This window comes from Oryza sativa, chromosome 9 (assembly GCF_034140825.1).
Source record: "Oryza sativa Japonica Group chromosome 9, ASM3414082v1".
Classification (NCBI taxonomy): Eukaryota; Viridiplantae; Streptophyta; class Magnoliopsida; order Poales; family Poaceae; genus Oryza; species Oryza sativa.
In genome coordinates, this window is record NC_089043.1 from 23,649,746 (window position 1) to 23,673,833 (window position 24,088).

General features: G+C 43.1%; 4 protein-coding genes and 1 long non-coding RNA gene across 7 annotated transcripts; 2 read left to right on the forward strand and 3 right to left on the reverse strand.

Moving 5' to 3' along the window:
* Positions 1-305: 305 nt before the first annotated feature.
* Positions 306-1,794, reverse strand: LOC4347462 (senescence-specific cysteine protease SAG12). The gene is made up of 3 exons (XM_015795792.3): positions 1,379-1,794; positions 1,192-1,297; positions 306-1,104 (listed from the first exon to the last, which is right to left on the reverse strand). Exons 1-3 carry the CDS (start codon positions 1,700-1,702, stop codon positions 485-487), a joined length of 1,050 nt encoding a protein of 349 aa, XP_015651278.1. The 5' UTR covers positions 1,703-1,794; the 3' UTR covers positions 306-484.
* Positions 1,795-2,044: 250 nt separating this feature from the next.
* On the reverse strand, positions 2,045-5,519 carry LOC136351751 (uncharacterized). Its single transcript, XM_066304045.1, has 5 exons — positions 5,354-5,519; positions 4,054-4,284; positions 3,518-3,666; positions 2,817-2,953; positions 2,045-2,508 (listed from the first exon to the last, which is right to left on the reverse strand). Exons 2-5 carry the CDS (start codon positions 4,278-4,280, stop codon positions 2,341-2,343), a joined length of 681 nt encoding a protein of 226 aa, XP_066160142.1. The 5' UTR covers positions 4,281-4,284; positions 5,354-5,519; the 3' UTR covers positions 2,045-2,340.
* A 428-nt stretch (positions 5,520-5,947) lies between these two features.
* On the forward strand, positions 5,948-11,358 carry LOC4347464 (uncharacterized). 2 transcript variants are annotated; one of them, XR_010734888.1, is made up of 15 exons: positions 5,948-6,248; positions 6,988-7,115; positions 7,201-7,272; positions 7,349-7,462; positions 7,863-7,931; positions 8,007-8,063; positions 8,576-8,629; positions 8,701-8,763; positions 8,857-8,919; positions 9,117-9,281; positions 9,425-9,580; positions 10,214-10,294; positions 10,374-10,435; positions 10,524-10,663; positions 10,979-11,358. XR_010734888.1 is itself a non-coding variant. In XM_066304044.1 (14 exons), exons 1-14 carry the CDS (start codon positions 6,077-6,079, stop codon positions 10,606-10,608), a joined length of 1,341 nt encoding a protein of 446 aa, XP_066160141.1. In that variant the 5' UTR covers positions 5,948-6,076; the 3' UTR covers positions 10,609-10,792. The 2 variants fall into 2 exon arrangements, 1 of the variants encoding a protein (XP_066160141.1); XM_066304044.1 differs by lacking the exon at positions 10,979-11,358 and having other exon boundaries at positions 10,524-10,792.
* A 2,828-nt stretch (positions 11,359-14,186) lies between these two features.
* Positions 14,187-17,022, reverse strand: LOC4347465 (NAC domain-containing protein 92). Of its 2 annotated transcripts, XM_015757139.3 has the most exons (4): positions 16,900-17,002; positions 16,406-16,766; positions 15,153-15,433; positions 14,187-15,030 (listed from the first exon to the last, which is right to left on the reverse strand). In XM_015757139.3, the coding sequence occupies exons 2-4, from the start codon at positions 16,605-16,607 to the stop codon at positions 14,455-14,457; spliced, it is 1,059 nt and encodes a 352-aa protein (XP_015612625.1). In that variant the 5' UTR covers positions 16,608-16,766; positions 16,900-17,002; the 3' UTR covers positions 14,187-14,454. The 2 variants fall into 2 exon arrangements, with proteins under 2 accessions (XP_015612625.1, XP_015612624.1); XM_015757138.3 differs by having other exon boundaries at positions 16,406-17,022.
* Positions 17,023-21,278: 4,256 nt separating this feature from the next.
* Positions 21,279-22,016, forward strand: LOC9268993 (uncharacterized). Its single transcript, XR_001539955.3, has 2 exons — positions 21,279-21,432; positions 21,605-22,016. It is a non-coding gene; the product is annotated as an uncharacterized lncRNA (long non-coding RNA).
* Positions 22,017-24,088: the final 2,072 nt, after the last annotated feature.

A 24,088-nucleotide genomic window follows, 5' to 3' on the forward strand; every position in this document is an offset into this window, starting at 1 on the left:
ACAAATGAACGTGGTATAATGCCCATAGGATAGAAATGCACAATCTGAACAAACAAGTTTATCATTTAATGGCAAAATTAGTCAGATAACACCGAAAGTTTTCGTTTTGGTTTTATAGCACCAAAATGTTCTTGTTCACTTTAATGAACCGGAAGTAACTTTCAATGTTATTAAAGTGAATCGGAACCTTTCGGTGCTATAAGACCAAAACGAAAACTTTCAATGCTCTGTAACCCATTTAACCTAATTTAATTCGTCAATATATCAGAGATGTTCTGAACAAACAAGTTCATAATTTGTCAGTATATCAGAGATGTTCGTGCTTTCTTTATAACTTTATACAGTGACACAATGGTTTTCCGTTTATACATACATACATACATAATTACATCACTAAGTAGACTATAAACAATCCCAATTCAAGCCACACACACAACACAAATTCTTCATTCTTCACACGCACCGTGTGATCGGGCCACGAGGCTCACATGACGGGGTAGCTCGGCAGCAGCGCGATGCCGCACAGCCCGGACGCCAAGCCGGCGACGTCGCGCTGCATGAGGATGTAGCCGGCGTCGCCCCACTCCGCCCCCCACGAGTTCTTCACGATCCAGTACTTCTCGCCGCCTTTCGCCGCGCCGCCGCCGTCCGTCTTCGGCTCGGACTCGCCGTAGCCCACCACGGTGACGCCGTGGTTGACGTCGGCGGTGCACGGCCCCGTGTAGACCCCGCTGCCGTAGAGCTGGAACATGAAGCTGCCGCCGTCGACGGCGACGGACACCGGCTGCGCCGCGGCGGCCCTCGCCAGGTCGGGCTCGCTGCTGGGCGTCACGTTCCGGTAGCCCGCGATGGCGACCGCGCTCTGGTTCAGCTTCGCCGCCTGGCACGCGCCGTTCGCGGCGTGGTACGGGTAGCTCGCCTCCGTGGTCAGGCCGTGGTTGCCGACGACGAACTCGAACGCCCAGCTCATGTACCCGCCGCCGCACCCCACCGCCTCGTCGTCGCAGTCCACGAGCTCCTGCTCCGACAGCGACACCAGCTCGCCGTTCTTGATCTGGTTGATCCCCTCTATCGCCGCCACCGCGGAGAACGCCCAGCAAGAACCTGCATCCACGCAGATTTTCCATCGGTTAATCTCCAACATTTTTTACAGGGTTGAATCTTTCTTTACCATTGCTATTGCTCACACACCACAATCTCCTTGGTTCTTCACTTCCACCACTGCCCCTTTCTTCCTCCAATCTACGCTCTTCGGCAGAATATCATCACTGCTCTCTCCAGGCATTGCTATGTCAGCCTGTTAAAACACAAATTTGTTGTTCATAATTCACTCTTATTATGAAAAACAAAGTATAATTTGAGTGAGTGAATATCATACGGAGCAGGTATTTGAAATCTGAGGAATCGTGACATGAGGTCTGAACCCCAGCATCTTGGCTCTGAACTCCTCGTTCGTCAGGTCGGCGAACTTGTTGTCAGCCAGCTTGTAGCCATTGCTCATGGAGTTGAACGTCTCAACGAGCTCGACGTTCCTCCTGTACACCTCGAACCTCCTCTGCTTCTCACCGGCGTCGGTGTAGGCGCGGCCATGCCTGATCATCCACTGCTCGAACCTGTCCAGCATGAGATCGGCGCGGGCGAGAGCCGCGCCGATGGAGAAGATGAGCAGAGGAAGAAGGAGGAGCAAGGATGGTTTAGCCATTGTTGGAGCTTGGATTGGAGAGGGAGGGTCAGCAATGGTGAACACTGAGTGGTATGAGGCGCAGCAATGATTGCAAGAACATATGGTTTATATAATTTGTAGGAGGGAGTATCAGTGATAAATCCTATGGCCTGTTCATCATGCAGAGAGTGTGCTTGGAGATGATCTGTTGTGCAAGCATATAACATTGCATATGCATGTGAATTGTGCTGGAAAGAGCAATGGTTGCACAAGTTTTCCAAAGTCTCAGCAAATTGGTTAACCTCCAGCACACCGATTTATCATTTTACTAGAGGACTGAATTCTGTATAGAAACTAGCACACATTGTATTCAAGTAAAAGTTTTGTACCAATACCCCACATCTGACTTGATATAGGTAAGAGTTCATATAATAAGTTCCATCATAAGCCGAAAATGGAGAAGTCGGGTAATTCTGAATGTTTAGAATTTACAAGAGAATATATTTTTCGATCAGACAACAGTTTGGTGTTTCTGAAGTTGCTAAGACACTAAAAGATATACAAATCATCCATTGGAATGGAAGTACCATCCTTCGGTCCAGTTTTGCATTTCAGAAAGTATAGCTGCTACATCTAAAAGGCAATGTGCAGTGCACAACAAGAGCAGCAACTGCTCGTCAGTGGCCAAGCCATGCAGATGGTACTGGCTGAAACCTAGACTTGGCACCCGCTAGTGCATCATGGTAATCCCCTCGGCTGAAGCAGTCACGGAAGTCGGTGAACAGCTTGTCGAACACCCTCCACAAGACTTTATATGATCTGGAGTATGGGAATGGAAGGAAAAACTGCAAGCAGAAAGCGAAATATAACAGTTTTCAGCAAGTTGTTGCACTTTGCACAGTTGCATATCAAATATGACATTCATTTTATTTACTTTTATTCTAGTAACGAAATAACAGCAGAATGCACCATAGTAGCTATAGCTATTTTATGAAGATGCACCTAGCCAGGCCCTAAGAAGTATGAAATGCATCATTTCACGCAAGAGATATTTTTGATAACTTACGGAAAAGGGAGGGATGACACGTCCATTGTATTGACATGTCAAATGTGAGTACACAGGTCATAAATAAAATTGGGACGCTGAACTTACTTCTCCTTCTTGAGAAAGGTGTTTTAACAGCAAGAAAGTTTGCTGGTTTTCTTCCAAGTTGTCAATAACTGCAAGCCATATCTTTGAAGCAAGTTCATGTGCCTTTTCTCCTGTCCTACCACAAGCAATGAACTGATCTGTACATAGAAGGGTGAGGCAATGTTAAATTCAGTGTGAGCAACCAATAACGTCAGTATAAGCAATACTCAGTGATGAAGCTCTACTCTTGATGCTGAAAATGAGTCTCATTGTACCACAAAATTCAATCCATGGTTATCAGTTTTAGATCGGAAGCAGCTTTAAAGGCCTCTTTGAGACGCGAATCCACTTAGGAAAAATAGGAACTTCATTTGTTTGAGAATCTGCCCAGGTTTCATTTTATTGGAGAACAAAATTTTCTCAAAAAAGTAAGAACATACATAAATCTTGCAGTAACTCAGCATGCCATGCAATTGAATCACGAGTTCATACTATTGTTACCAATCCTACAAGATCAACCATTTCTTCCTGTAATGTCAGACACAAAACATGTGCTATCGAAATTTCCTGTACCTGACATGGTTTAATCGTATCCTTCCCATGTGTTTTATCTTTGAGAAAAGATTTTCATAATGATCACTCAACACAAAAAGCACGCCAACACATGAACTACAATAAACTCTATATTTGGACTAGTTGGAACTTGGAACAGAAAACCTCACCGATGATGGTGCCATGGAGTATGCTGGAAGGAGCAACAACTGGGCGCTCAAGCTGTTCTTTCAAATAGAGATAAGTGTGGCCAACAAGTTCATCAATATCCCCACCAGATGAGACAAGGTTCTGGCTGACGTATAATGCTTGGAATCTCCTATAAATGTCCGAGAGATACTTTTTTTTATTGAATGTTCAGATGGAAGATCGTATCCGAAGAGAGAAGCTATTCTTAAGATTTTGGGATAGTGAGCATGCATAGCGGAACACAGCTCTTTATGCCGCTTCAAACTCAGCTGCTTAAAGTAGATCTAGGCATCTAGTAAAGCATGTTACTAAAGGAACGTAAGGTAATAAACTTGATGCAAACCATTTGATATCTGAGATTTTTTCATCTTGTTTCAGATTTGTGTATTTGTTTTAAAGTGGATACTCAAATACAGCAGCAAGCAATCATGCGTCAGACAGACTCTGGCAAAACTTTAAAATTTCCAACACCATCAAATGATGGAGAAGATATGCAACATCAGATTACAAAACTAACCTTCTAGCAGAACCTCTGGGAATTGGCCCAGGCCAGCGTTTCCGTAAACCAGCTGATGGCCAGTTCCTTGCAATAGCAGTTTGCCACATACATTCTCCTTGAAATATGCTTGCCCAGTGCTTGCTGACACATGATATTTGAACCCATTCGCATGTTGGTAACCGGATAAATATTTCTACAAGGAGATGTTCAGGGAGCCTACCAAATGGTCCATTCCTGTCTGTCATAAGGCTAACAAACAAAGAATAAAGGTTAGAAATTAGAAATTACATTTTGTTGATCAACAATAAGAAATAGATTGACAAATATTCTTTTAGGAAACTAGATTGCCAAATAATATCAATGACATAAATAGATACAAAAATATGATATAGGCAGAGGTTAACAGATCCTTCACAGTGCCCAACAAGCTGACCACTTCTGTACTCTATGATTCAAGAAATGGTATTTATTGTCAAACATCTTTGCAAAAGCAAGCCTGAATGAAAGGGGTGTTTCATAATTATAGTTGCTAAAACTTTTACTCACATACAGAAAAGCTCTCTACATTCCATCTGAGAGAAAAGATGATCTTAGATTTTTTTTTTCCCTAAGAAATCCGACATCCTGAAACCATAGATATTTTTTAAGAAATCCTGAAATCTAGTGACCCAGAACAATTGTCCAATACAAGGTGTGTTAACTGTTTATGCATTACTATGAACACTGTTACACTGACCAACCACACGAACAAATCGGAGCAAGAACAATATATTTCCTTGTTAAACACAGCATAGAATAGGCCGAATCAGGCAGAAATTGGACTTTTGGGCACTTTAGTACTTACACAGAGCAACAATAGAAGACTCACATCATGGACATGTAAGAAAAATCATCTCTGTGACTCTGCCTTAAGATGAAACAACGCACTACGCACTATAAGATGAGAAACGGGGGATTTGCAATTATGACACTGCAAACATTAGCTTGATCAACAATTATCCCCATGACAAACAAACATAATGAAGTGTGGAACCGACTAGGCCGGCCAACCAGGCAACCAATCAACCAACCAACCAAGAACAGTAAACAGAATTCGACACCAAGCAACCACACCAAACGCAACCCGTTCCTACCAAGATTCTCTCCCAGAATCCTCTGCACGGGAACGCAGAGATCACACAGCGATTGAGAAGGGGAAGGGCACACCGCCACACCCAAACCGCACCCGTCTAGACGGATAAAGCAAAGAATCAAAGACGAACAACACGCCCACGCCAAAACCACAAGAAATCTGGGCACGGCGGCACGAAGCAGGTACCTGCGGCCGGCGGCGCGGCTCAGCTCCCTGGACTGTGGAGGACCAGGAACCCCCACCCCACCCCACCCCACCCACCCTCGTCGGGAGAGGAACGAGCGGAGGAGCAGAGGCCGCCGAGTCGGGTGGTGGCGGAGGAAGAAGAAGAAAAAAGAGGAGCAAAGACACTGACGGCCTGACGGCTCCTCCTCCTCTTTCGCTACCTCCCGTGCCTAAATGGGCCAAATCTCCCTTACCCGTGGGCCCGGCCCACCTAACATAGGCGCGTGGGGTGTATCTTTGATGGGCTTTAAATGGGCCCTCGGCCGAGGTCTCTCCCAGCGCCGGTGCGGTGCCGCGCGTCGCCCACCTAAGACAGGCGAGTGGGGTGTGGCTTTGATGGGCTCTAAATGGGCCGCGGCCGAGGTCTCTCCCAACGCCGGTGCCGCTCGCCGCTGGCCGGGTTGGGTGGGGCCCACCGGGCAGTGACCCCATGCCTCACGCCGGCCACCGCCACTTGCCGCGCCGCACTGTGCCAGTGCCAGTGCCAGCCATGCCCACGTGCTCCCCTCTCCCCTCGTGAGCTCCATATAAAACGAGTCGTTGGCTTGGCCACCCGAGAGAGAGAGAGGAAGCGACAGCGAGCGAGGCGAGGCGAGGCGAAGGCGAGCGCTCCCATCTCCTCTCCACTTTTCCGCGCCGCGTGCGCCGAGGCGGGGAGGGAGGCAGGTTCGCGCGGATCTCGCGATGCGGATCGCGAGGCTGCTGCTGCTGCTGGCGCTCGTCGCCGGGGCGGCGGTGGCGCAGGACGCGGGGCTCGGGGACGTGGCGGCGGAGGAGACGACCGCGGCGAGGGCCAAGGAGGAGGCGGCGCTCGCGGCCGAGCTGGGCCAGCTCAGGGCGAAGATCTCCGCCTTAGGTGCGTGCGTGTAATGTCTACGCTCGATTCGAATTCGTGACGCTTATGCGCCCCCCGCTTTTGCTGCTTCATTTGGGGTTCGATGGGTTTTAGTTGACCTGTTAGGGTTTTGGAGGCGTTTAGATGCGGGCGGCTAGGGGGAGCTTACGCGATTGAATGGGCAATGTGGGGAGCGATTCGGTGATTTGGTGATTTGGAATGGGGGCTTAGGTGTTTTCAGTGGTTTAGAGTGAGGGGGTTGATGCTGATTTGGAATTGTTGGAGGAATGCTAGGTTGTTCTGGGAGTATCTCCTTAAATGGTTTCAATTCTGAGCAAAAGCCTTGTGGTCGTTACCTGCATTTGCTGATTTGGCCTGTAACGGGTCATGAATTTCCCGTGAGATGTACCGGAATTTTCAGTCTAGAAAAGGATGCACGTGAAATGAGTGACCCTTGCTTGGAACTAGGTTATAATGCTCGAGGAAGCTTCTGCTATTAGGGAATCCAGTAAGTCTGAAGAAGTTAGCTACCAGCATGTCCCTAGCAGATGCATATTTAGTTACCGAGTCTCGATAAGTTGTGACTTGAGAGTGGATTGTATCAATTTCTGGTAATTCTATATGGACCTCCTTTCGGGCTTTCTTATAAAGCCTGAATCATATGATCTTTCGACTAGGTCATTTAAAGCATGCATGCCGCATGATTCTTCCAAAAGACATCAGTTTAGTGTAGAAGAGCTTGATTATTTTCATCCTGCAGAGTCGAGCATAACAAAACAGACCCAGGAGTTGAAGAGCAAGGATGACGGCATCCAGAAGCTGGAAAAGCTTATTGAGGAGAAGTCAAAGAAAATTGCTACCCTGCAGAGTGAGATAACTTCACTTGAGGTATCTATTGACAAAAGATAATACTTTTGAAGCATTTTTTTTACACTCTTGAAGTGATTATAGTCCTTTTCCATGTCATATACAGACAAAGAGATCTTTAGCTGCAGAGGAGCAGGCAGGCAAGGCCAATGCCCGGGCTATTGAGCTTGAGAAGCAGGTAGCGGAAGCATGATTTGTCCAGATTTCTAGTGTGACAATTAGGATACTGTGTTTTCTGATTCAACCTCTTCCAGATTGAAAAACTGAAGAAGGATATTGAAGCACAAAATAGCAAGAAATCAACTGTGGAGGCTAGGGCTGGTGATGCAGATAAGAAGGTGCAAGAGCTGAATGCTAAGCTGGAGAAAGTAAGTATGCAGCTGCCCTGATTTTTTATTCCTACTGCAATGGTTTTAAATTTCTTTATTTCCGCAAAGAAAATTTGCACACGTGCATTTGCTGAATATCTTGAATTGCAATGCATTCCTGTGAAAACTTAAGGTGATATTTCTCTAGCACGGTATTGCCAAAAGTTGATGGAGTACTTCATGAAGTAACTTCAAATACAGGCTAGATGAGCCTGTATGTTTTCATTTCTTTCGCTCTCCTGTTAAAAAGTTTTGGTGGAAACATGGGTATATCCCTTCATGATCTTTTAATTATCTGTTGAATAACGTTATTATATTTTAATTGTTCTTAATATATTTACAGCACCTCTCTTTTTTGGTTACAGTTCTCCTTATCTTTATATTATACTGTTCTTAATAGCTCCAAAAGACAAGTGATGAGCAAAAGCGTAGGATTCAGAAGACTGAACATGCTCTTAAAGTTGCAGAGGTTTGTATCGATGCGATTACTCTGATATAGTTTCTTGGTGCCATTCTCTTCAGTCTTTGCTTCTCATGTTCTTAGGAGGAGCTTATGAGGGTGCAGTTAGAAACAACAACACAATTAAATCAGCTGAAAGAGGTAAATATTCTTCTTCTGCATCTGCTATCTGTTTTGATTTAGATTTGTTCTATGCCAGTAAGATAACATTACTCAGACTTTAGGCTGCCCTAGCTATTTACTCCGCAAACTTGACATGCCATCCAAACCAATGTTAAACTGGACTTGAGGGGTACCGGTGACTTTTGAACAATATGTTCAAAATGCAGCCTAGTTGGTCATCTCAGCTGTTAAATTCTGACGGAATTGTGCGTCGCAATACTCTTCTAACCACTGAACCTTATTATGAATGTATCATGTATGATTTGGTACCTGAGAATTAGGAACTCCTGACTGTTAGATGATGATTGAGCATATAATGAGTGTAATATTTCTATTGTTTTCCTTAGATTAACAGGGTAGAGCCCCTATTACATCTGTAGAATAAATGAGACAAAAGTAATCTTCCCATTGTTACATGGAAGTCACCTACTACTTTCAGTCTGATCACTGCAATAAGTGTCGTACTGAACTACCAGTTAATACTTATGCAGGTTCATGGAGCTTGGTTGCCACCTTGGTTAGTGACACACACAGCTCGTGCTAAGGTATAACTGATGATAAAGTATAAATATCTCTTCTTAGTTTGCTTGTTCTCATCAGTCATTGACTTGTGCAGGAAATGATGTTAAGTCACTGGAATGAACATGGGAAACCTGCTGTTAACAGTTTATTGCAGAAGGTGCTACCGAGCATATTACTTTAGTTAAACATTGAAAATGTCAATTATGTCATTTATGCAGTCGTTTATATTCTGTGAACTAAATCACTGCAGGCATCAGAGAAATCAGTTCAGGCAAAGAAATGGGCCGAGCCACATGTAGAAGCTGCCAAGACGGTAATATTATTACCTGTTCCTGATACTGCAGTTCAAGAAATTGGTTGCAGAGTAAAACTGAGATATTTTAAAAATTGCATTAATCACACGTATTTATGGACAACTCTTGATGTTATCACGTGATATAGCATCACAAGTCTGTTAAGTTTTTGACTCTTTGATCATCTTTCACTAACAATGGCATTTACCTTTTGAAGAAATGGATACCTGTTATCAAGGAAAAATGGGTTACCATGAAGACAAACGCAGAGCCTTATGTGCAAAAGGTCTCAGCAAAATCTATAGAGCTCTATCAAGCATCTAAGGATGTTGTCTTACCTCATGTTGTGAAAGCACATAAGATTGCTGATCCCTACTTCCAGGTACATCTAAGGTCCTGCCGTTTCAAGAATTCACAGTTGTACATGCCAGGAGGCAGTTTGATTATGATAGGATAGGAGGCAGCTTCTTTTTTAGAGTATATATAATCATTGATTTATAATCAGATGATTGCGTCTTTTTTCAGGAAGCCAAGAAAGTATCCAAACCTTACATTGATCAAGTTGCTAAGGCCACTAAGCCACATGTCGAGAAAATTAGAATTTATTTGAAGCCTTATACAAAAAGAGCAGTCCATATATATGGAAATTTTCTTGAGAAGGCTACAGCTTATCATCAACAGGTGATTGTTATTTCTTTTTTCCCTTCCATTTTTTCCTATGCATTGCAGCTTATTGGTTTACATACTTTATGCTTCTGCCATACTTCCCCCATTGCTTTTGAATTCAGAAACTCTTTGCTTCTTAGGGTAGCTGTGATTGATCTTAATTAGTAGCATGTCAAGTAACTTCCATAGTTCCATATGTTTTTTTTTATCCTACTGGAGAATAAGACTGTGTGGAACACACCTTTTGTATTGTTGTAATAATAGTGATTCGGTGCATTTTCCCTAGTGACTGCTGAGGTCTTACCTCTTGAGAGTTCTTCATTTTAATGCTTATAAATGCTCCAAATTCTATTATTTCTGGTGGTTGATGCTTGGTGTTGGTCATGCTATGGATGTAACACAAGTACTTGGATAAAATCACCTCCATAGTGTGATGTTCCTTTGTGCAAGTTCTTCCAAAATTTCCTTAGCTAATTGATTGGACAAAACAGTGTCGTGATACTCAAACCTCATTCTGTCTGTTCTCTTTGCATACAGTATATATTGTGTACTGTTTGGTAGATGCATGGAATACCATTTCTTCTGTGTGGTACACTACATATCGGTTTCAAGATATATTCCGGAATCTCAGATATGTTCTTTTTCCAGGCTCAAGCAACTGTCTTGGACTACCTGCACCAACATGAATTGACAAAAGAATTTGCGACTGAAGAGTTGGCCTGGTACCTGGTAGGGCACTAATAGAACTGTGCTTCAAGTGGTTTTAAGTATGAAAGGCCATAATATAATGTCTTAACTACCTTTGCAGGCTTCTGCTTTGCTGATTATGCCCATTTATGTTTTTTACAATGTCCTGGTTGAAACATTCTGGTTGGTATTTCTGTTTTCTATTTGCTTATCAGCTAGTATATCTGTTTTTTATTTGTTATTTAAGCTTAATATTTTCATTTCCTTGTAGCTCCAAGAAGAAGAAGAAAGCCACACGGAATGTTAATGCTAACCATGGCCATCGGAAACACAAACGCCGGCATGCTGACAAATAGACCATATATGTTGGATTTTGGTCATGTCTGGTCTGCCACATTGTAGTTGGAGAAGGTACTGCACCCTTTGTTCCTATTTAAGTGGTAAAATCCGATTCATGTAATGTGCTCTAGCTCGCGATATACTGCTTGTGGCATGGAATCTTGGATCAATCGAACCATATGCTTGCCCGTTTTCTCTGAAGTTACAGAGTCTCTTCTCAATTCATACGGTATAAAAAGAAAGTATGCTTGAACGGATTTTTGTTACAAATGTCAGTATGACTTCGAACTAAAAGCTAGACCAGAGTGAGGTTTATAAAGGCCTAAACAGATTATTATAGGCTTCTGCTATTGGCTTGACATTGATTTGTACTGTGCATTTGTGCAGATCTCGGATGGCATACAGAGTAGGATATCCCGGGCCATCGCTAAGCATTGGTTTGTATTATTAACGAGTTACACTAGATCACACAAGAACTATGTATTTTTGCCCCCCATGTATGGACCTAGTTGTAATTGCGGTTCTGTAACTGTCGATCTGCCCTTCGCTGAGTAGGATTTAGTGGACATGGAGGCTGTATGTGCTTATTCATTTTATTGGTCATGTCTTCTAGTTTTTGTTCATGCGTTTTCCTTAGAGCTTGTGTGTGGTTGTGTAATCCCTGCCTCGTTTTCTGGGCTCTCACTTACTGAAACTGTAGTATTGTACTTCTTCATGTTTAACAGACAGAATTCAGCGTCGAGGCTGTGATTGATTTCTTTCTGATATGCATGGGATGCACGGATGTGGAGCTTGCTAGTTGCTACTACTTTTGTTGGTTCTTTATGCATGTAAGCTCTGGAGACATGATGATTAATCTGGCTGTCAGATCTAATCTACTTCTCACGTCGATCCTCTTTTTTTTTTTTTGCTGCCAAAGAGTAATAGTAGGAATAAGTTCACCGGCCGTCCCTCAACTTTACACCGAGATTTTCTGAGGTTCCTTGACCATAAAACCAGAAATGTGTACCCCTGAACTATGTAAAACCGTGCATAAAAGGTCCCAAGACAGTATAGAAGCCTGGTTTCGCTGACGTGACATTTTAGTCAGCAAAAATAATTAAAATTAATATGTGGGGCTCACATGTAAGTGAGAAAATGGTGTGGGTATCACATTTCTCTCTTTTTTTTTCTTTTGTCTTCTCTTCTCTCCAGGTTCTCTCGAGCAGGCGTGGCAACAGAAGGGGAGAGGTGTCCGGCGGCGGAGCGGGGACGGCAGCGGCGGGAGAGGGAGAGAGGCGGCCAATGTGACAGCAGCAGCGGGAGAGGATAGGTGGCGTCCGGCGCCACGGCAAGCTCAGCGGCAGAGATATTCGAACGCGCCGGGTGCTCGACCTCGGGCCCTGTCGCCGGCAAGTGACACGCTCTCCCCGTCGACCCTCTCTCCCTCCCTCGCCTACTCGTCCTACACCACCACCCTCTCCGCGCTCTCCCGCCACGGCCGCCCCCGGGAGGCCCTCTCCCTCTTCTCCACCTCCGCGGTCGTTCGCCCCGACGCCGAGCTCCTCTCCTGTGTCATTTCCTGCTGCCGCCGCGCATCCGCCTTCCTTCCCGCTCGCGCCGCGCACGCCTACGGGATAAAGACCGCGCCGCTGCTGGCCTTCTACGCCTCGGCCAGTCTGGCGCTCGTGGCGCTGTATGCGATGTGTCGGAAGGTGAGCTCGCCGCCGCCGAGCTCGCCGTCGCCGGCTGCCTCCTCTCCCTCCGCCGCTGCTGTATGCACTGACGATTTGTTCACCACTAGGAGCGTCGGTGTTTGCTCGCCGGAGAAGAAGCTGGTGGTGCCGGAGAGCGTGTGCGGGCGGCCGACCGGCCGCTGGGGCTGTAGTTCCACCACGCCTCCGGCGACCTGTACGTGGCTGACGCGTACCTGGGCCTCCTGAGGGCGCCGGTGCGAGGCGGGCTAGCCGAGGTGGTGACGACGGAGGCCGCCGGCGTGCCGTTCTAACTTCCACAACGGCCTCGACGTCGACCAAAGGACCGGCGACGTCTGCTTCACCGATAGCAACAGCACGTACCGAGGAGGTACCCCAAATTAAATCAATCGGTCATGTTCATACTGCACAGTGTGCATGCATCATGCAGTTAATCGTGTGCCACGCTCGCCCTCCACCGCTCCGCCGCCGCGCTCGCCCTCCGCTTCTTTGGCAGCAACCGCGCTCGCCCGCCGCCACGCTCGCGCTCCACTGCTCGGGCCGCCGCCGCGCTCGCCCTCAGCTGCGCCACCCGCATCTGCGTGCACCGCTCCGCCTGCGGCCGGCCTCTCTCACCGAAGAAGAGAAAGAGAGGAGAGAAAAGAGAAGAAAAAAAATGTGCAGCTGACATGTAGGCCCCACGTACTTTTAGAAAAATACTGACTAGGATGCCACGTCAGCGAAACCATCCATATATACTGTTATAGGACCTTGAGTGAACGATTTTAGTAAGTTTAGAGGTAAACATTTCTGGTTTTGTGGTTAAGAGAGCTCAAAAAACATCGCTGTTAAGTTGGGAGACCTTCGGTGAACTTATTCCGTAATAGTACCACTGAATGATCCAGTTGGCCCATCCCAGTTTGGCTCGCCAGAGTTTTGAGGCTTTGAGCCCACCCGAATATGGATCCACTACCAGCGGTGGAGATCCGAAATTGGGCCAACATATTTCGGCCCAAGTAGGATGCGTCACACTAAACGGCCCCTAACAAGTCGTTCGCCTGGTTTGGTGAACCGCCCCATCCGTCTCTCTCTCCAAGCACGTCGCCGCCGCTCCCCGCCGTCGTGACCCCCTTCAACGCCGGCGCCCCCCGCCGCCGGCAAGGTCTTCCGTACGCCGGGGCCCGGCGAGAAATTTAAGTCAGTCAGGAACTGCAGGCACACCGGGCGAACAGAACTCCACCGCTCAGTCTGGAATCGTTTGCTTCCTTGTTAATAAGTTTCAACTGCTGTGCTACCTTGCTAGTTCTTTGTTGCCGCCATTGCCACTCGAGATCTCAGATTTGTTTCTGCACTGAAGTTTGTACAGCTTTGTTTTACTCCAGGTTTTTTTTTTGTTTCTGTTCTTCTTAATTTTCTCTTCCTCCTTGCTACATGAAGACGCAATTCATGAATGAATCCGTGTCAGCTCTCTGATAGTTTTATGTCATGTCATGGCATGCCCTGATTTAGTGCTGTATACTGCTACTTCTTCTTCTGAGACTAGTTCCTCATGCACGTACGTACATACGTGAGCTTTTCAGACGTTTGATGATTGAAATTGGTTGCGCTAACTTATTATGCCCATTCTGTACAAATCTATCTTGCACGTCCATCCTGGCATCATATTGATTAATTTACTGCCAAAGAGTACGTAAACTCTCGAGTAACAATAATGCAATCAGCTAGCGTGCACATACTGGTCGAATAATCCTCTTCCATCCTTGCATCATCTTGATTAATCCCGGAACGTAGGAATTTTATAGGATTTTCACAGAAAACAGGTCGATTTCTCCAAAATTCCCGTGAAATTCCTCCAAATCGAACTAGCCTTAAACTTTGGTTGTCTATGTGCCTATACCCCTCACAATCTCACAGCGGAGCACTATCCATGATCTGATCACTAATATATAAGGTGTATGTACAAGCAATCAGGTCAAACAAACAGTCCTCTAGTTTCTACAATCTGACAAGTTACAACCAAAACAAAATCTAGAGGTACAAGAGAACTGAGAAACTAAAAAGCAAGGGTACAACATTAGCTAAGTAATCATACAATATCCATAGACTAAATTAAGGTAGCTCAAATAATTATGTCTTCCTACATAATAGACCAACAATTGCTTGGCAGTACCCCAAGCATTTCCTTCAGGACTACATTTGGTAACTACCAGGCCAGTACCTCTCCACCAGCTGCTCTACATCCAAATTCTGGTATCTGATGCCAGTGCCTCCAACAACAACATCCGTGGTAAAACCTCCATCTGTTCCCTGTGGGATGACACCATTGGCTAGTCCTGGAATCATTTGCTCTGTTACCATAACCTGGTTTGTAGTACTTCTTGGTTGGTTCATCGGCATCGACATCGCTTGGAGGATGGATTGTGGTGGCGGTGGTGGTGGTGGAGGCATGGCTGGCGAGGATCCAAGGTTGAGGTTAAGGCCTGATAGTGTAAAAGGCGCAGCCGGGTTGATGTAACCGGGGTGTGGTTGGATGTGTGGGTGCAACCCCGGCGTACCTCTAGCAAACCGGGAGAGTTCCGCCATGTCAACGGGGTTCATGTAAGGGTGGTGTCCACGACCAAATGGGTCTTGTTGCAATAGAGCTGGGAGGAGAGGTGGGACCATGTCTAGTGTGTATGGGTGGTGGGATCGGGAATGAGCATTGTTGGAGGGGTATTTCTTGACGCCGGCAGTCTTGGCAAATATGCGACAGACGACCCACTCATCCTGTCATATAATGAGTATAAACAAAATGATGCATCACAAAAACATTTCAATTAATACAAGTAAATTTAGTGAAGCATGTGTATAGTAGTGAGTTTGAAAATACTATCAATTGAATTGTTTACCTTGTTTGATTTGGGGATTGATTTGGAGTGGAGTCGGTACTCATGCATGACCCAATTGGTTTTCTCACCTCTTGGAGCCCTTCCTTTGTAGAACACTAGGGTTTTCTTCATTCCAACTAACTCCGGTGTTGCTGGTGGTTGTCCAGTGAAGATTTCCTTATCCTTTCCCGTTGTTTTCCAATAACCAGCATTAGTTGCTCGGTTTGTGCGCACGCCAGTTGGGTACTTTCGATCCCTTAGGCTAAAGAAGTACCATTCCTTCTCTCCCATTTTTGCCTTCTCTGGAGCACATTTATTAGAGAAAATTAATACATAGAACATATAGATTGTGAATGTGTAAGTGTGAAAAAATGTGACCACATATTTGAACATTCAGAACCTCATAAACATCTCCTACATATATATATGAGAGTAAGGACGATGCATATGCACATACAGTGCTGAAGCTAGAGCTTTGGTTTGTAATTTCTGTTGATATTTTACTTTTTTTTATAAAGAACATAGAATTAAGATAGCTTCTAATATAAGACCCCTAGAAATAACAATAAGAAGTTTATGTGTTCCAAATTAACCACCAACTCTTGCAGGAAAGTTTTTTTTTAAAAAAGAAGAGAACAAAGACGATGCAAATATAGATTATAGATATACGTACTCACACTAATAGAAGGGAAGGGAGAGAAGGGGGATTGAATATGTTATATATGCATGTGTACCACCAAGATATTATATCACCAATGATATCATATTCACATGTTTTAAGCAAGCAAGACTCAGTAAGGAAAAAAAAAAGGAATACCATAGAAAACTTGAAATCCATCCCATAGTTTTCTTTTAGGATCACACATGTAGTAGTTTTAAGAGCTTAGACTTTTGGATTAGCTATTGAAAAACTTGCACCATATATGCATGTTTGAAATCTAGACGCGACTAATTACCTCTGGCAGGGCAAGGATAGGTAAGAAATATATGCTCAAAATCATGAAAAAAGGACTAGGCATGCATATACATGCATAGCCAACAACAAACATGCACTTCTGAATATATGTAGTACAAACTATTCATATATTGCAGGAAAAAAATGAATTATTCAATATGATCATATGAACACAAAAGCTAATCCACAGCGAAAGCAAGCTAAGTGAGTAAGATCGAGGAGAGAGAGCCAGAGAAGGGGAGATATTAAGTAGGAGCATATAAAATTTCACAAGATCATGCATGCAAACACATGTTTGTTTAATTAATTAATTAATTACCTGGGAGATCCCATGGCTCGCACTTGTTGAGATCGACCTCGGCGATGGCCCTCGCCGTGAAGCCGCCGTCGGCGATCTTCTGCCGCAGGTAGTAGGTGATGAGCTCCTCGTCCGTCGGGTGGAACCTGAACCCCGGCGGCAAGCTCTCCTCTTTCTTCTTCGCCGACCCTCCTCCTCCCGATCCTTCCATTCCCATAGCCATCGTCGAACACACAGCAAAAACCCTAACCCTACGAACACCGCGCAAAGCTATAGCTAGCAGCGGCTGAACCAAATTCAACACCAAGGAAGAAGAAGAAGCAGCAGCAGCAGCTAGGTATCTAGCTAGGACAAGATCGAATCTATATATGGAATGGAGTAGCTAACGAATTCAAGAACGAATTGGCCGCAGCATGCATGACCACCCAAAAAAAGAAGATAAAAAGTTTATCAGAGACGAGACAGATTATGCGACGAAGAAATTAAAGAAGAACACGCAAACGGCAGCTAGCTACCTAGCAAGCTGGATATTGTCTCTCACTCTCTCCTGATGAGCTAGCTAGCTATCTCAACTTTTGGGCTTTAATTTTGATCGGATTAATTGTTTTTTTTTTCCATGGAAGTGAGGGCGAAGGAGAAGGATGATGATATAAGAGGGAGACAAAGGAGGGGAGGCTCGGAAATGTGTTGGTGACGCTCGTACCAACCGGGCGTCGTCAGCTACAAGCGATCGGCCTTTTGTCAGCTTGTAATTTCCACGTACGCGTGCGCTCGCTCGCCTCGCCTCGCCGGCCGTTTGCTAGCCTAGCTAGCTAGCCCGGCGGCGTGGTCGTCGTCGTCGTCGCCGCATGCAACAGTAGTTGACGGTGTGGTCTCTTCAGCTATGTGGACAAAATTAAGCTATCGCCTATCACGGCAACGCGACCGAGTTGCTATTCGACTAGGAGAATAGGAGAATAGAAATATAATGAAGAAATGATCAATGTGTGAATGATGACAGTACTCTAAATGTCCAGGAAAGTAGGTTTTACTGTGCTTCTTCAGCTCTTCTTTCAACTTACTCCTTTTACGCTCTTATAATATAAGTAATCTATGAGTATCGTGTGTGCTATTTCAACTTACTCCTTTTACGCTCTTATAATATAAGTAATCTATGAGTATCGTGTGTGACACATTCTATTATAATGAATTTGGACACTTTTCATATTCAGGTTTGTAGCACACATATACATATGATACTTATAGATTACTATATTATAAAATCATAAAAGGAGTAAGTTTCTATATTTGAGACGAAAGGTAGTAATTGTTATATATCATATGGGGCTTAGTTGTTATCTTCGGTGTTGAACTAGTGTTTTTGCATAATTTCATTGTATTTGTATGTAGTACAGGCACGTACGGCAGCAACCTGCCTGCGTTAAGTTCTCTCTGAAGATTTCTGAAGTCAAACGATAGAAACCATCAAACGGATCGACTATATTACCATTAAACCGCGTTAATTACCACTCAAGAGGAGACAGATAATTAATCCGCTGCTTCTGATTCCGTGGGCGATCGCTGGTCGCACGCAGCAAAACTATCTATCGATCGATCGAGCTAATTTACATAGTATATGACACACAATTAATCAGCTAATGTGGAGTTCACACCGACGAGTAGTCATCGTACGTAGCGACGAACAGCATGAACACAGTAGACAGTAGTAGCGTGCGTGACTCAGCAAAACAGGACACGTGCGGGTGGGGCCCGGGGGGCCGTGTGGGTCCCACGTCAGATGGGCCCACCGCGCCCCTTTGACCCGGGGGCTAGGCAAGAAGGCAGGCAGTCGGTCAGGCAGGCCGGGGCGCCGGGGCTGGGTCTCCTCTAATCCCAACCAACTCGTAGAATAATTTTGGGGGGCAAACAGTGTTTATGCCAGTGTGTAATCTAGCTGTTCAGAGCCATGGATCATACAGAGATGATGCATCAAATGATCCTTAATTTGTGTCTGGTTTTGTAACTTCTGTTGTTATTCTTGTTGTCTTTTTAATTTAATTAATGCTTGTATTGATATATGCAGAACCAATTAACTGTATTTTCGCGTGCTTCCTCGTCTAGAGCTAAGGTTTGATCGGAATATCCACAATTTTAGCTATATATTTTGATTTTTGGGCGTGATAAACGAACAATGATCATACACTCCTGGAGGCCAGATTGTGAGAAATTGGAGTGGTTTGATTTTTGATGTAATTAACAAGATGGCCGAATGGTTTGTTTCCCTTTGATTACCTGATGTAATACCCCGGCCGGTGACCTTTTCAAAAACTTAATGTAATACATGTATCACATCAGTTTGCCAATTCAAAGATCCCATTTTTATCAATACAGGGAATCAGCAGTGCTTCTTAATTAGTTTGTGTGATTCGCAAGCATGATCTGAACATATATATAACCATATAAATTTCCCCTGAAGACTGTTACAGGTTGCTTAGAGAAAGGATTAGCTAGCAAATTTATTTTGAAAAGTGAGATATTTTAAATCAACAGATTTTTGTAATCTCATCCTTCAATTCCAAAACGAAAGGTGCACCAGTGCGTGCTCACTGGTGCAAACAGTGACAGGCAAGTAGGCAATTGTTGGCAGCAGAAAACAATGGTGTGTACTGTCCATTTTGCAGGAACTTTGCCTTGTCCTGTAATCCATATTGAGCCAGGTCTTGTGGATATCACGACAATGACAGTAGGATCATGCAATCTTGACTAAAAGGACTACAGCAATTTAATCACTTGTGGCCGAGGCAGAGGTTCAGATAAATAATCTGATTCTTGATCATCACTCACCAGGTCACAGTACCCAAATTATTCCCTAAAAACAGTTTGTTCTTTAATATTATTTCCTAAATCTAGGGTTCTTGTTCATGTTGACCGTTCAAATTGCCCTCTTGGGCTGGCTCCTGCTACTGACCAGTTTTGTCATGTTTCATCCTTTCATTTTCTATGTACTCCACTTTATTTGGGAGACACTGATACATATGTGAATATCTGATGACTGTTTCAGTGACAGAGTATGTTTACTGAATGGTAAAGATTTTGATTGTGTCTTATGTTTCTTGAGCTTGTTCTGACAAGATTATTTTGTAGAATTTATAGGTCATCATTTTTTTTCACAAACAGACTATAGATTATCACGGGCCGGCACACTATCCAATCTCTTAAATAGTGTGAATTTTATAAAAACTTTCTATATATAAATTGCTTCAAATACTTTTTAAAGATAACTTTAAACTTTGCACTAGTTAATTTTATTCATTCGTACCCTCAAAATTCATCACACAATTAGAAAATCTGTCATTTATTCATCTATTCAGAACAATCAAACTGGGCCACTGAGAAAGAGAGATGATAGCTGAAATAGTGGGATGAAGAAGTCAAGAACTGCTCAGGTGATTTGAGATTTTTGAAAAATGTATTTCTTCAGGGTAAGGTTTACACGGCTGATTTGTGAAAGCAAGTTCAGGAATTGACAGTTCGCTCGAGAGAGGCTTAATTAGCTGCAGATGCAGTGACTCTGATAGAGATCATATCGTGGTTGTTGTTGGAAGCCTGACTGGCAGCAATGTGTTTTCTTCAGAGCTTATGTTTATTTTTGCTTAATCTCACAAGTTTATGTCAGGTTTCTTGTGGGTTAATCTTCTTTTTGCCTCTCCTAATTAAGGATGTGTCATGCATGTGCTGTAACCTCACTGTCAATCGTACAAACACTTGACAACTTGCTTGCGGTTTGCATTAATCTGCTCCTAATGATAGAAATGTTTGGAAGTAGAATATACATGGGAGATAGCTTGCATGCACCATATGACAAAAATGATAACTGTTTCAGAGAGAATGGACTACAGATGTATGCAAGAACTAGTGTAGGTCAAGTGTCACAACAAACTACTTGATGAGTTATGCTGTTGTACTAGTGACCATTTTGGAAGATATCACTGATTCACTGTGCTCTTGTCAGATTTCATTCTGTCCGTCAGTTTTTTTTATGGTTAATTCAAAGGTTAATGTTAAAGCGTCATAAATACTAGCAGAACATTTCATTTCATCTGATTTCTAAACTGCAGTGGTGTGCTTATTTCCCTTCCATTGCGTCATGAAAGCTCTATGCTAACTTTGCATGGAGTCAAGGATCTTGCGTTGAACAATCATGCAAGGTGTGTCCATGTTGCATTGAGAAGGATTTTTTTTTTCACGAAAGACCAGACCAAAGGTTGGCTGGATGAAAATGATACTCCCTCCATTCTAAATTACTTGTTTTACTTCTCTCCTAAATTAAATATATCTAATCTTTAATCATCAATTTACTTATGACAAAGCTAAAACGACGAGTAATTTATTTGTACATTTATTTTAGTTTACCCGAATCCGAGCAATCTTTATCCGTTAACAAAAAATTAGATGCATTTTTCTTAAAATTTCACATTTATTTGGAAAAACTTTCCTTTTTCCAAAAAAGTTCAAATTTAGATGCATTTTTTCTGTCCATGATCAAAATTGAATCAGTTAGACGAGCGCCCCGTTGTTTGGCTTACTGGGGGAATAAACCAAATGGCATATTTGCAAAGGAAAAATAATTTGTGAATAAAACTTTTATATACGTGTTCTTAACGATCTAAAAGCAAAGATTGGAAAATAAAATATGATAAAAAACCCCCTAAAATCAACTTCAAATCTAAGATTAAAAATTCAAATTTTGGCTAATAAATAAAAGCATAAGCCAAGAAAAAAAATATGACACTACAGATCGTTTGCGGACCGTCGGCTGGACCAACCTACGACGCAGAGCAAATCACTGGTAATAGCAAACAGTACCCCTGACTCATTTAATTATGCGCAATTTCCTTTTTCTTTAAAAAAACTCAGCGTAAAGAAAAAAAAGAAAAGAAGAAAAAACTCCCGTCTCGTCTCCGCTCCAGCGAGTTCGCCCACCGCCTGCGCCGATTTCCATCTCCCGAGCGAGCAGAGCAGGAGCAGGAACAGGGGCGCCGTCGTCCTGCTGCTTCAGCCACATCCCGGTGAGCATCCGCATCTCTCTCTCTTGTATCGGATATGCTTGCGTTAAACCCTAGCTTCTCTACTACTACAAGTAACAGTTTGTTTGTTCCCCAAAAGAATTTGGGGGTTTTCCAACTGAACCACCATGGCCCAAGTTAGATCCGTCCCTGCTTACGATGGACTACATTTCAGGTTGTTGTGTCTCGGTATCAGTAGTGATGGGGAAGAATGTGAAGGTGAAGGCCAAGAACCTTGGGATTCAGCTTTCCGAATGGGCGGTTTAACGGCTCTCAAATCACATAATTATTTTTAGTTCAGAAACAGAAATGTTTGAAGTACAGGTATTAGCCTAGTTGAGCAATTATTTTGAACAGCATCCTATGATATTGATGCTGTTGCTAACAAAATTGTCGTTAGCGAAAGTTCATATCTGGCAAACCAACCATTTGACATTAGTTAGTTTGGCTTCAGTGAATCATTCATAACTTGTGAAGCACTTCATTTGCTGGAGGAAAGTACACTGGAGCTTTCTACCACCCTCTGTTTTTCTCCACAGCCAAAAAAATTACAATTCTTTCAATGCATGGATATGTTTCTTTGAAAACGCACACCTAAAAGGCGGTCAGGATGTTACATTTCCAGCTGACCTCTTTGGATGATAGGAATGCTTGCAAAGTTGATTCAAACTGACATAGACGATAACATGACCAGGAATGGATTTTATGAGCATTTCACTTAAATGTTTTGAAAATGTGTCTGATGGCATTAATCTGCAGATTATTTCCTTTCATTCAACATCATGAACTGTTTTTCCCAGCCATCTGAAATTTTAGAACACAGGAAGCTACTATAATTTTGTGTTTTCCCTGAACGTGAGAAGTTAATGGTGGTTGAGTACAAGAAATAAGTTTTAACTAACACAGTAAAGATGTAGTGTTATAAAACTGGAAAAACTATTTGTTACTACAGTTTTGAAAGGTAGCTTCTACCTCCCTCATCTAATTTATGTTTTATTAATCTGAAAAGATTAACAGGCTGCAAACTTCAAAGATCATGTTCACATTGCTGTATCCATCGTAATCAGTAGTGTCTCTGTAGAAGCGTAGAGTTACAGATGATCGCAGACGTTGAACTATATTATAGATGGAAGGTTAACGTATAATCCTTTTACTTAATCCAACATGATGCTGCCATGAAGATGGAAAATTTTATTTGTAGATGACAAGCAGGAAGATATCATGATAGGTAACTGATCGTAATATTTTTTCTTTTGGTGACAGGTGGAGTTGTAGAGTGTATTTTCCGTGTATATTAAAGAAACATATCACTGTAACAAAGTGCTAGCTTGCTTGTCTCCGATGCTTCTAGGCCTCTAGCAACAGATGGCATTTTACAAAGATATGCCTAGATCTCATTACTAAGCACATACTCCCTCCGTCCCAAAATATAGTTGCCTTTGTAGTTCAAACAAAGGTACAAAGGTAGCTATATTTCGGGACAGAAGGAGTAGTACAGTAAGGACAAGGAAACCGGTTTCCTTTCCTACCAATACCCAATTTTGGCATTCTGAACTATTTTCAGCTAATCAAATGGTTCTTTCTTCTGTTCAAACAAGAAGAAACAGGTACTCCTGCTACTGACTGGGATAAAATTTGAAGCCTTAATGGTAATCGCTATGAAGTTCCAAGTTATTAATTCTAATCTCTGGGAAAGTGTTCAAGTAAAGAGCCTACTTTTTACTGCTGCAGATTATCATGATGCCACAGCATTGATATCATGATTGTTACCTACATCTTTCTACTGTTATGTATAGAGGTTGTAAATTCTCTGTATGTAATTTGCTAAATCAACACTGTACTTATGAGTTAGTCAGAAGGAAAAAAAATGGATTTAATACACCAACAAAAAGTAGCCTGCAAATGAATACTAATTTGAGGTGCCATGTACTCATGTTAGTGGTCTAATGATTGAGTTGCAACTAAATCTCTATTCTGTCTTCAGCTTCATGATCACTTCTTGCTAGCTAGCTGTGTACTGCACTTCTGTGCTGGGTAATCTGGAGACAGCATTTTGGTTTGTCTAGAGGGTGAGGTGCAGATTTACAGCAAAGACTCACTTCCTAATAAGGTAATATGTACATGTTTACTTCTGTTGGTGGAACCAGTTTGTTATGCACAACTGATTTATGCTTTGCCAATGAAGTAGCAACCTGTATTCTTTCCCTAACAATGCAGTGCAAGAAAACACCTGTGTTAATGTAGGTTGTTGAATTGACGTTATAACTAAAGCTGGATATGGAGTTATGATTGTTGCTGCAGCCCGGAGTTTGTTCTTCTATGTTTGATGTTCTAGTATACTAGTTGGTCAAGTAATTTATTTTTCTACTTTTGCTCCAAGATAGGTAATCAAATTTCTTTGATTAAGTGCTAGGTCCCTGGTTCCAGACAAGAAAATGCATATAATGTGATAATTCACCTGTTCTGGGATTACTACCAGATTTAAACTTTTTGACAAGTGAACTAGAATGTCGCCTTGATTAGATGTGATCTGATTCTGCAGTGGTTTAAAATAGATAGAGTATTCCATTTTGTTCTGATGTTTTCTGGGCTCAGAAAATATGATCTTGTTTTCACAATTTGCATGCTCTTAAAAAAACTTGCGCTGAAGAAGGATTTT